Source organism: Panthera pardus, unplaced genomic scaffold, assembly GCF_024362965.1.
Source record: "Panthera pardus isolate Hobbes unplaced genomic scaffold, ASM2436296v1 HiC_scaffold_1, whole genome shotgun sequence".
Taxonomy (NCBI): Eukaryota; Metazoa; Chordata; class Mammalia; order Carnivora; family Felidae; genus Panthera; species Panthera pardus.
The window spans coordinates 71,931,416-71,943,574 of NW_026526654.1; the positions used below are offsets into that span (position 1 = coordinate 71,931,416).

A 12,159-nucleotide genomic window follows, 5' to 3' on the forward strand; every position below is an offset into this window, starting at 1 on the left:
GGTTTTGAGATCTAGTTGCGCTGTCTTGTTTCATGTTGGGATTTAGAGAGATTAAAAAACTATGCTGCCATAGCCACCATCTTTCCAGAATCTTTAAATTCATAAAATTCCAGCATTTTGGCATCAAAGGGGTTTTTTTCTATCCAGAGAAGTAGTCATCTCAGAGCTAGTGACTAGATTCAGAACCAGGGTTATGAGAACTCAGTCTTCTGATTTGCAGACAAGCGTAGTCGACTGCATCATAGCTACTCTCTTCATCATTCAGAAGGTACTATCACTGCCCTCTTTCAGTGACATTTACTGTCATCCTCTTGTGTGACACTTCTGGAGACGGCACAGAGCAGTGAACTAATTTTGAATTAGTATTCTTCTGAATTGTGCCATACTAATTTGGTGTTCAAAATAATGTTTTTCTTGGGGCGCCTGGGTGGCTTCGTCGGTTAAGCATCGAACTTCCGCTCAGGTCATGATCTCAAGGTTTTGTGAGTTCAAGCCCGATGTCGGGCTCTGCGCGGATGGTACAGAGCCTGCTTGGGATTCTCTGTCTCTGTCCCTGCCCCACTCATTCTGTCTCTCTCTAAATAAATAAGCTTAAATTTTTTTTTTAATTAAAAAAACCCAAAATAATGTTTTTCTTAATTTATGAAATGCTGCTGTGTTTCAATCTAATTTCCATGGAGTTGCATAGCTCAAAGGATTCAATACAGTTATCGTGCTCGTTCATGCAGGTCAGTGATTTATTCAGCAGGTGGTCCTTGCTCTCCACTTTGTGCAAGCCCTGCATCAGGTTGATGTTTTAGATATTGTGATGATGCACCAGACGGGCAAGCAAACAGGCATTCTCTACAGCAGGAGAAATGCTGCGTTAGAGAAAATGGCGGCTGCAGCAGGAACACAGTATATGGCCTCTAACTTCCTTGGGGTTCAGGGAAGTCTTGTTAGCAAAAGTAATGGAAGTCAAGGCCTAAAAGTTTAGCAGGCACTAACAGAAGACTAGTAGAGATAAGAGGATCCAGGTAGAGGGAACAGAATATGTAAAGGTACAAAATCAAGAAAACCAAAACAGAATATTCAAGAATATATTAATAGTTACTAAAGCTGATAACCAAATTAATCACTGGAAACAAGAAATAATGCTATAAATCAGCATACGAGGGTACTTTTAAAGCAGATGTCATTGTTTTTTTAATTGGAGTAGAAATTTGACTGTGGACTTGGTAGAGGGTTAGAAAGTTCTATAAACTGGCAGATAAGATAGCAGAACGGGCAAATCATCTGTTTTGCATTTGCACATGTGTTGCTTTTATTGTAGGTAGTTTCTCTACCTCTTTTTTTGGATAATTGGCTGATTGCTTATTTTAGAATAATAATATGGATAGATGTGAGGAAGCTTTCATTTGTGTTTTATGATTACTTAAAATATAGATAATTCTTCTAAGACACTAAAATATTTGTATTTGTCTTTTACAGACTGTAAGCAACAGGGCTAATTGATGTATTCTGTGTGGAATCACTATTACTTTTAGCATATTTTTTCTATGGAAATGTAACCTAGTAAATAAAGTGATTTACCATATAAAATTTTTAAAGTGTTGTCTTACTAGTGTTCCCTACCCCGGTAAAAGAAATCTGTAAATATTTTGTATATTCAAAGTAAAACTCTAAGTGTGTAAAGTGTTTGTGTCTTTTATTTTTGAAAACTAGGTTGGTGTGTGATTTGCCCTCCATTTAAATGTTAGAGTGGACTTAGTTTCAGAGCTGGTGCCCCGAGTTTCCCACAAAAGGTTTCCTGCATCTGCTGGCTGTTGCTGATAAGAATCCAGTGTTTAAGCCTTTTGTTTATCTGAGGAAATTCCTGTTAGGTGTGTGCACATTCCCCTTTGTTCTCAGTATTAGCCTTAGTAAGTCTGGCCATAAGAATCTTACACAACACTCTATTCTTTTAGCAAAATCCTTTTGCAGATGGGGGATACTTTTCTGTATGTGATTACGATGGGCATGGGCTTATCAGAATCTGCTGACCATTATTCTGTATCGACCAAAAGATTCTTCAGTTAATGCGAAGTTGCTTAATTGGCTTAAAAAATAACATTTGTGCACATCATTTGGCAGATGTTCTTCATTGGAAGTATGTTTTCGGCGATATGAAATAAATTTACTATAAATATGTCTGATTAAAGTTTGAAGAGGCCTTTGAAGTGGATATTCATTGTAGTAAATCAAACAATTAATGGGTTTTATTTAGGTATATTTTGGTGGTATTTGAATGTTTTTCTTTTGTGATATCCACTACATCCCAAGCTACAAGTATAAACTCTTCAATATTTAGAGGCTGAGGTTTACAGTTTCAGTTAAGTCACACCTGCTATTAAAGCCAAAATTGTTGTGCCCAAAGAAGTATTCTGGCAGCTGCACATTGCCATTTTCAACCAGGAAAGCTTTACAATGCCTTTGATTCTTGACCTCCCATCAGGAAATGGTTTTGGCAAGAACCAGTGACAAATTCTCTTACTTATGTGAAAGAACAGTAAACAATATTTTCTGAACGATTTATTACTTATGTCACCTTTTGTTTGTTTAATCAATCATAACCTTTTTCTTTGAAAATTTGAAAAGTTGTTTTTTGCAGTTTGTTTTGGAAAATTAATGGTTTCTTAGCTAAACTGAATCCTTAGAATAAGATAGGCTTATTACTTATGTAAATATTTATATAAATAGATATCTGTAAGAAGTTTTCATAAATTTTTGTCAAAGGGAAGAAAACAGAGTGCTTCATTGCTTAAAAACATCTTTAATCTTTAGATTCCAACAAAAACTCATTTCTCATTTCAGGCCTTTGAAGACCTCAGCAAGCTAATGGTCAAGGTATATGTAATTTATACCTATTAAATTCTTACCAATTATCATGTAAGTTTTGAACTTGTGTTTTGTTAGCAAGGCACTTTGGGGACTTTTTTTTTTTTCAGTCTTTTACTGTTCTCTTCACAGGCTAAGGAAATGGTGGAGTTATCAAAATCAATTGCTAATAAGATTAAAGACAAGCAAGGTGACATCACAGAAGATGAGGTAAATAGATTGCTTTTTTAAAGCATTAGAAACCAGGTTACACAAATAACACAGTGATGTTTCAGTGGTTTAGCAGTTTCTTTCTTAATGTAGTGTTTTCTTTTAGGACTTGCAGGTATATGAAAGTGCTAACGAAAAAGTCAACCATAAAAACTTTGTTGGTTCTAGTAGGATTAAAGGATACTTCTGTACGTTCTCTTAGAGTGTGGAAAAGAGAGATATGGAAATGTGGAAGGAGTGGTTGTTTTATACATATCCATAAATTTGATACTTGTTTCGGTAAATTTCAGTACAATCTGGTCACAGCCATTTTCCTTTCTAAGTTTTTGGCTCTATCATTTGGTTGGCATTAAATACAGCATGGTTGTTCCCTAGCCACTTCTCACACCAAACTCATGAGCTCAGTGGAGTATGAGATATCAAGATAGAAAAAAGAAGAAGAATTAGCTTCACACAGGGAACTACTGGAAATCCACTTTCTTAGAATTCACGCTATCAAAACACAGTAGAAGAAATGGGTAGATACAGATATAATTGAGTAGCATTGAATTTATGATAGAAAGATTTTCAATGTTGGGGTGGAAAGACTAATTCTGCTTTTTAGTCTTTTTGTGCATTTTCTCCTCTTATTATAGACCATCAGGTTTAAATCCTATTTGCTGAGCATGGGAATAGCTAACCCAGTTACCAGGGAGACCTGTGGCTCGGGCACACAGTACCACATGCAGCTGGCCAAACAGCTGGCTGGGATACTGCAGGCGCCGCTGGAGGTAAAAACAAAACCTGAGTGGTCTCTTTCAGTTGTGTTAAATTATCTCCGTGTCATCAGAAATCTTAACAAGAGTTTAACTCCTTTCACAGTATGGTTACTATTCAACCAACATGTTATTTTTTGTTCAGGAATATTAAATTACTGTTTTTTGTTTTTTTTTTGTCAAAATCTAAGTTGTTTTCAATTCCCATTTCAGATATCTGTAACTTCCTAAATCTATTTGATATAAAGTTTTTCTTCTCTCCTGTTTTCAAAAGGAAACATATGATCTCTAGATGTTTACATATATTTCTATATATCTAGTCTGAATATATAGTGTACTGTTATAATTTGATAACACAGATATATCTTCTAACATGACTCAGGCAATCAAAACTTTACTTATTAAAGCACTCATATTAAGACGTATTTCCAACATGACAAAATAAGAAAAATATAATGAATCCCTGCATGCCCATCATCCAGGTTTATCTGTAAACATTGTCCACTGCAAATTATTTTAAAGCAGGGGCACCTAGGTGGTGGTTTAGTCGGTAAGTGTCCTGACTCTTGATTTCAGTTCAGGTGATGATCTCACAGTTGGTGTGTTTGAGCCCCGTGTAAGGCTCTACACTGACAGTGCAGAGCCTGCTTGGATTGTCTGTCTTCCTCTCTGCCCCTCCCCGACTTGCAGGCCCACACTCACGCACTCTCTCAAAGCGAATAAATAAACATTAAAAAAATATGATTTTAAAGCAAATCCAAGACATCACATTACTTTATGTGTAAATTTTTCAGTATGTAATTACAAGGATAAAGATGCCTGTAATGTAATTATAATCCCATTTCACAAATTAAAAATTATTTTCAATATAATCAAATATCTACTTAGTGTTCACATTTTTTCTTATAGTTAGTTTGTTCAAATCAGGATACTTTGCAATTGGTTGATTTGCCACCCAGGTGTTTGTTTTTTTTTTTTTTTTAATTCCGTGGGTTTCCCTCTCCTCTTTTTTTCTCTCCTATAAAATTTATTTATTGAAGAAACTAGTGGTTTTTCTTATAGAGTGTCTCAGAGTCTGGATCTTGCTGACTTGTATGTTAACATACTTCCCTGCCTTATGTATTCCCTGTAGACTGGTAGTTATATCTAGAAGTTCTTTTTTTTTTTTTTTTTTCCTGCTGGATATTTCATAGAGGGTGCTGTGCACTTCCATCAGCAGGCACAGAATGTCTTTTTTTTGTGTGATGTTAGCAGCTACTAACACTCAATGTCTAGATCTGTTACTTCATTAGAGATTACAATGGTGATATTGCCATTTAATTCTATAATTTTTTCATTTATTAGTTGTAATAACTCAAAACATTTAAATACACTTTTTGAAACTTGGTGTAGAGGCCCTCTTTTTATTTATGTAAATGTTGAAACAGTAATAATGATGTTAAAGTCCAAATATTGAATTTGAAATGCTTCACGTATCTGGCTAGGTTTTCCTGTGTGCAAATTTAGTTTTTAAAAGGCTTCTTAGGAAATTTTATGAATCCTGATTTCACTCTGCTTATGATTTCTGTTAAGGAATGCTAACTTGTGTGAACTATAACATAATACTTTTTAAATTTTGTATTTTAACAGGAACGAGGGGGAATAATGTCACTTACGGAGGTATACTGTTTAGTAAACCGAGCTCGAGGAATGGAGGTAAGAATAGAACATTTAGATATTCTTTTAACTAAATATAGACTTTCTTAACATAATACAAGTTCCCCTACAGTGAATACAATTTGAGGAAGGGCTGAGAATATCAAAACCATCTGAGAAGTAGTGTGGTGCAGTGACAAGAATACTGTCCTGCTCTGGGGATCTAGGAGGTAGACACTCTTCCTGGTTTTACCAGTGACATGATGATTGACCTTGAGTAGCTTACTTAACTTCACTGAGACTCGGTTGTCCTACGTCTAAAACAAGGATTTGGACTGATGGATACCTTCTGGCTTTAATATTCTGTGTTTGTATTGTGATTAGTAAGGTTGTGTATGAGGCCTTTTCCCTGTGACAGTTCCGTGTTTGGACTAACTGGGTTGGACACAGATGGCCTGGAGAGAAACAGAGGGAAAGCTGCCCTCTGCCTTTGGCCGTGAATCAGCAGTGGCTGCTCTTCAGCTCTCATTGCCCCTTCACACCCACATGTGTATGGTCCGTGCACTCTTTGTGCCCTTCAGTCAAACAGTTTTGCGGTGTCAGCAGTCACCTCTGTGCAGAGAACTCCTACATCTTTCAAGCGCCCACCCCAGGTTCACGAGCAAAGCCTCTGCTCTGTTTTTATTTGAATAGTCCTCAAGACTGCCGTCAGTGAGTACCTCCTACTGACCAGGCCTCCCAGTACCTCAGTGAGGCAGCTACTTTTACTGTCCCCGTCTTGGGAATAATATGAGGATGAGGAACTTGAGGCTTCCAGAGATTAAATTATTTGACCAAAGCTGCACCTGGAAATAGAGGTTTGACAGGCATTTGGACCCAGGCTGGGCCTATGACTCAAAGCTGTATTTGTCAAACGCCACAGTGGGCTGATTCTTTAAGGTTGCATGGGTCTGGAAGGGTGGCCACTAGCTAGCTACATGTGACGACTGTGAACTTGAAATACACCTAATCCAAACTGAGATATGCTGTAAGTGTAAATTACACACCAGATTTAGAAGACTCGGTACAGAAGAAAGAAATGTTAAATATCTCATTGATAATTTTTATATTGATTATATGTTGATGTTTTAGATTTATTGGCTTAAATAAAATACATGTTTTAAAATTAATTTCACCTGTTTCTTTTTATTTTATGAATATGACTACCAGAAAACTTAGAGTTACATATACGGCTTGCATTGCTTTCTGTCGGATAGCACTGCTTCGCTTCTTTGTTAATCCTTTTTTCCTTGTGGTGATTAAGGCAACATGAAAGCCTTGATAAATGATTATTTATTTATTTATTTATTTATTTTAAATTAAAAAAAAAAAAAAGACTCCACACCCACCATGGGCCTTGAACACACGAGCATCACTCTATTAATTTGTAGTATAAACTGGATTTTCTTTCTATTAGTTGCTCTCACCAGAAGATCTAGTGAATGCATGCAAGATGCTGGAAGCACTACAGTTACCTCTCAGGTAAAAGAACCTCTGCAGGAAGCGTGCCAACTTGAGCCACTGTTCCTCACACAGTAGACAGGAAAACCCTGCCAGGTCTGCCCACACAGGTCTGTGCGTGGTGAACCAACACATCGCCCCTCTGGGAATTATACCGTGTGAGCAGAATTCACTTGTTCTCCTAGCTTCCCTCCTTACCCGGGCGGTACATGGCCTGAGGGGCTAGTGGGCCAACTCTTGTTGATTTGGGGCAATGAAAGAAGAATGTGGGCTCTCCTATGAGGTCAGAATAACCAGCCCCTCTGCTAGACATTTCGTGCTTGTTTCTGGAGATTTAAAACTACAGATGTTCAGCTGTGAATTGTATTTTCCTCCCTTCAGATTAAAAAAAAAAAAAAAAAGTGCCAGACATATTTTATTTAGCCTGTGGATTATAGTTCATAATGTTATTAACTGTATTTATTCGTGAGTTCCTAGTTATGCTGTAATTGCCTGTGGTTGTTACGTTTTAGATGCTGTTTTGTGTTAATATTGCCCTCATGCCCAGCATAAAAGAAAGTACAGGATATTTGTACCTCCTTAGTGGTTGAAGATCCTAGATACTCACAGCTTGGTTTTCCCATCTGCGGTTTTCAGGCTCCGAGTTTTTGACAGTGGCGTCATGGTAATTGAGCTTCAGTCCCACAAGGAAGAGGAAATGGTGGCCTCAGCCTTGGAGACCGTATGTGAACCAGTTTCCTCATTAGTCTGCCCACCAAGACGTGACTCCATAGCAACTTGAGAAACAGGCTTTCCTTTTGAATTTAATTTTTCTAAAAAGTAATGTTTGTAGACCCAATTAAAAACACCTATTAACACTAGTGAATACTAATCAAAATGATACTTTTAAAGCTTTTTGAGACTTGCCAAGGAGAATTAGAATTCCTGAGGTGTTATCTTTTTGTTTGAAACTCAGTCTTGTGGACAGGTTTTTAACTTTGTTCATCAGAATGTTACCCTTGACTGAACTTTTTCTGTCAGTACCACCTACGTAAACAGTCTTATAAAACATCACAAGTTGTTTTATGAAATAATTGCTTCAAAAAAACACGAAAAGGAACTGTAGTTTAGATGGATTTTACCAGCCAAACTGCTGCTGTTACTCATTAGGAGACTTGAAACATTACTGCCTTCATAGCCTCTGTGGCGAGCCTGCCTAATTTAAATATTTATTACATTTATTTTAAATTAGAGGAAAACCTCAAGACTATAGATATTTCTACCGTATATTTTAAGCTAAACCTATATATAAGGACCCTATATGTGGGACATGCAGTATGTACTCCATTAGAATTTATTATATGTTCCTTTTCAGAATATCAAGGGTTATTTTGGCGGTTTAGTACAGTGCCTTTGTAACTTTGTAGAGGGCTTCGTGATGTTTTAGGCTCTGCTATATTCATTCTGGGCCCTTCCGCATTTGTGGAATTGAGCATTAGTGAAGAAGATTTAGTTCAATATTGAATATTCTTGAGTTTTATTAGGAAATCCAATATATTCTTTCCTGAGCATAATGGTAGACATTCTCCCTAGGTTAGTACCTAGGTGGCCAAATTATCATATTTTTTTCCTGCTGTGTTTCTGTTAGGTTTCAGAAAAGGGATCCCTGACATCAGAAGAGTTTGCTAAGCTGGTGGGAATGTCTGTCCTCCTGGCTAAGGAAAGGTAAGCGAGTCCTTGGTCTTCATTACAACTGTGTTTGTGTTTCTGAATGGACAGATGATTGTGGTTTTCCCCTTGATTCCTAGGTTGCTTCTGGCAGAGAAGATGGGCCATCTTTGCCGAGATGATTCAGTGGAAGGCTTGCGGTTTTACCCAAACTTATTTATGACACAGAGCTAAGGGTTTTGTATTTAAAATACTTCGTGTCCATACACTTGTATCATGTAGAGGTTGTATGACATTGAGCTCAGAGTAAACCGTGATGAACTGAGAATTTCTGGAACTTTACACTATAATATAAAACCCTTTTAATTTCTCCCTAAATATTACGGTCCAGGAAGTTTACTTAGGATAAATATAGGAAAATACAGAAAACTGAATGCCATAGTGAGTTGGAAATCATGCTGCAGTTGTATAGAGCCCTCAGGGTTTAACTTGAAATATGGTGAATTTTAACTTGATCCTCAAATCTGTTTTTTTAAAGAAGGGAATCTAGTTATTAACGGGGGAAGAAGTTGAGTGTTTGGACAGGTTAGATCATTTTTCTGGTGTGACTAAAATTCACTGAATTATAAACAAAGTTTTTCCTCTGCATGTAATGTGCCCATTATGGGAGAGTGTTCATGAAGCAAGTCATACGTACAGTGTAGCTTAAGTGACAACACTGAACAGGACGTGAAACCACAGAACGCCACGTGAGGCTTCTCCTAAGTAAGGGCTTTTCTTTAGAAGCAGTTATAAGCATGTCTTCAACAGACACCTTAAAAAAGGAGAGAGTTGTATTTGACTTACGTATGTATAGTCTGGCTAGTTTTTTTTTTCCAAGTAATGATTTCATAGCTGGCATTTAAAGAATGCAACTATGTCATTTTGTTTTAAAAATGCTGTGGATTTTGAAACTGAATTAATGAGCTGTATAGACACGCCCAGAGATGTGATTACAAATTTGGAACTTAGAGGGTTCAGGAATTCCCTAGGGTTGTGTGGGGGAGGGGCCGGGAGAACCTTTAGGTCGCTTAAACAGGAACCTTGGTGCTCTTTGACCTGGAAAGCCAAGGACAGGAACATTGAAAGGGGACAAGTAATTGGTCTCCTTTTCCTACTCTTAAGGAGTTTCAACACTGCACTTTAAAAAAATATTTCATATCCCAGCAATATTTTTTTTCTTTACCCCATATATTAGAAGCTGTGTTGAGAAACTATGTCACTAGCAAGTATTACCAAGATAACAAAAACTGGCTACTCCTGAATTTCGATTGTTTGAGTTCTAAAGTGGGCTGCCTGACTTCATATGTCGGTGTGTTGGCATTACCTCAAACTCAGGGACCCCACAGGGACGCAAAGAGATCCCCTTCTAAGACTGCGTCGAAAGTGGGAAGCAGGGATGGTTTTCGGCCAAGCCTCCAGAAGGGGTAGCGTCTGCACTGAGAGACCCATGGTGACCAGCAGGTGGGGATACCCAGGCTTAAGCTCTGGGATCCCTAAGATGTCACTGAGTGAGGTGGAGGGCCCCCTGCAGATGCCCTTTGGGGAGTTGCAGGGATCCTCAGCTGTAGACCCAGGGAATCCCTCCCACTGCAGCCAGAGTCAGTCTCTGATCCCCACCTGCAAAAGTGGCTGTTGCTGCTTCACATCCTCCAGCCTTACGGGAATGTCTTCATTTTCCAAACTTGTCGCTCATTCTGTATCGTGATGACAGATAGCCCCTAATGTCCTCATTGTTCAGCCTCAGGTTTGTTTTGGGGGAATTCAGTGTCTAGCCAAACAATGGCCCCATGTCTTTCAGGCCACCGTGCAGACGTGTTTGTGTGGCACTCCTGTTTCTGGGTTACACTCACACTGCTCTGGCAGACTTGTACACGCATGTTCACACGCACTTGCACACACGCTTACACACATGATGTCTCATCTGGCTAAGGCTTTTCAGAAATTACAAAGGTAAATAATAATCTGTTTCAGCGGTTGGGATGAATTGCAGTTGAGACTGTTTGAGCTACTGGATCTAGCTCTTAGGATTTGGATTCATTACAGCAAACTCCCACGGTTCAACATATTTGTTTACATTAGTGTGACAACACATTAACAGAAGTGGAGCAGTCTAAGTTGTATAAAGTGAACTAGGAGGAAGAAAAGTGACATGACTATATTTCGCACATGTCACATTAATTAGAAAACAAGTATGATTGATTTTACTGTTAAAGTGGGCATTCTTCACTGTTTCTAGACTTATATATGTATATTTTTGATTCCACCCACCCACCCATTCCCTCCCCCTCCTTTTTTTTTTTTTTTTTTTTTTTTTGCCAAATAAGATGTTATTTTGGTCTTCTATTGGTAGAAGTTATGTTTAAATACAACCAATCAGGCCCTAAATGCAAAAAAATTCATCTCGGTGCTTATCACTGGTATAATTATTATTTTTGCTTTACTAACTTTGCTCTTAGGAGCATAAATTTGTAGCTTTATGATAATGGAATTTTTCTAGTCACTATCAAAGATTTTTTTACACTGTACAAGTGCAGGTTGTTTTCAGGATTAAATGATTGGAATTAATGTATATAGAGTAAAATTACTGGAAAACTTGTAAATGATTTTTCTTACCTTGGTGTTCTTTTTAAAATACTCTTTGAAAAACATATGAAAATGATAAACTTTTAATCAGAATAAGCCAGTACGTTAAACATTTTTTCTTTATTTTTGACCTCAAGATCTTACTGTTTTAGTTGTTCTAAAAGAATGGGAAATGGCTCATGAACTTTTTTTTTTAATTCTTGATGTGAATTTCACGGTTGACTAACCCTGTGCATTCTCGTGAATGTACTGTCTCTCCAAGTATTGGTTCCCTATAACCAGACTCGCCTGACCAGACATGGATTCATCAGGTGGTCATTCTCATGCTCTGCCCAACAATATCAGCGTTTTCACTTTGGTACAGTAGAGTCACACATATAAGCTGGTTAGATTTTTAAAGACTGTGCCTTGGAATGAAATCAAGCATGCTTAAAATGATCCCTGAAACTCTTAAATTGCCAGCGAAGTTCTTTATATCGTCTTACAGGTCGAATCCCTATAGAGTGATACATGGGTATGAATATATTATGAATATAGTAAGTACAATATACAATAAAAACTACATAGCAACAGTAGACATTTATAACACCAATAAGTAAACTATTTAAATGTGTGTCTTGTTTTTGTTTTTTGGCCAAGAGTTATGGTTGAATTTCTGTGAATTTATTTGCTAATCCCATCCCTTATTAAGACAGATCTAGAGTGTGAGCTCCGTAAGGGGAGAGCTTTTTGTCTGGTGTGTTTGTGGATATATCCTCAGAGCCTAGAACAGAACCTGGCACACAATAAGCATTCAATAAATATTAACTGAATGAATGAACTCTCATGTATATACCTATTTATAACCTGGCTCCATTTATCCTACTTTATCTCCCATTCAATTCAATAAAAAATTTTTTTGTTAAAAATCCATATTGACTGTGTGAGGAAT

The 12,159-nt window shown here is 37.4% G+C and overlaps 1 protein-coding gene across 1 annotated transcript in view; it reads left to right on the top strand.

Moving 5' to 3' along the window:
- The window catches only part of VPS36 (vacuolar protein sorting 36 homolog), a 30,301-nt gene extending 18,161 nt beyond the window's left edge, over positions 1-12,140 (top strand). Inside the window, exons 7-14 of the mRNA XM_019447664.2 lie at positions 2,833-2,865; positions 2,989-3,066; positions 3,702-3,836; positions 5,451-5,516; positions 6,913-6,977; positions 7,593-7,677; positions 8,584-8,660; positions 8,744-12,140. Coding sequence (XP_019303209.1) covers positions 2,833-2,865; positions 2,989-3,066; positions 3,702-3,836; positions 5,451-5,516; positions 6,913-6,977; positions 7,593-7,677; positions 8,584-8,660; positions 8,744-8,837 — 633 coding nt within the window. The 3' untranslated portion in view covers positions 8,838-12,140. The remainder of the gene's footprint in view (positions 1-2,832; positions 2,866-2,988; positions 3,067-3,701; positions 3,837-5,450; positions 5,517-6,912; positions 6,978-7,592; positions 7,678-8,583; positions 8,661-8,743) is intronic.
- The last annotated feature ends 19 nt before the right edge of the window (positions 12,141-12,159 follow it).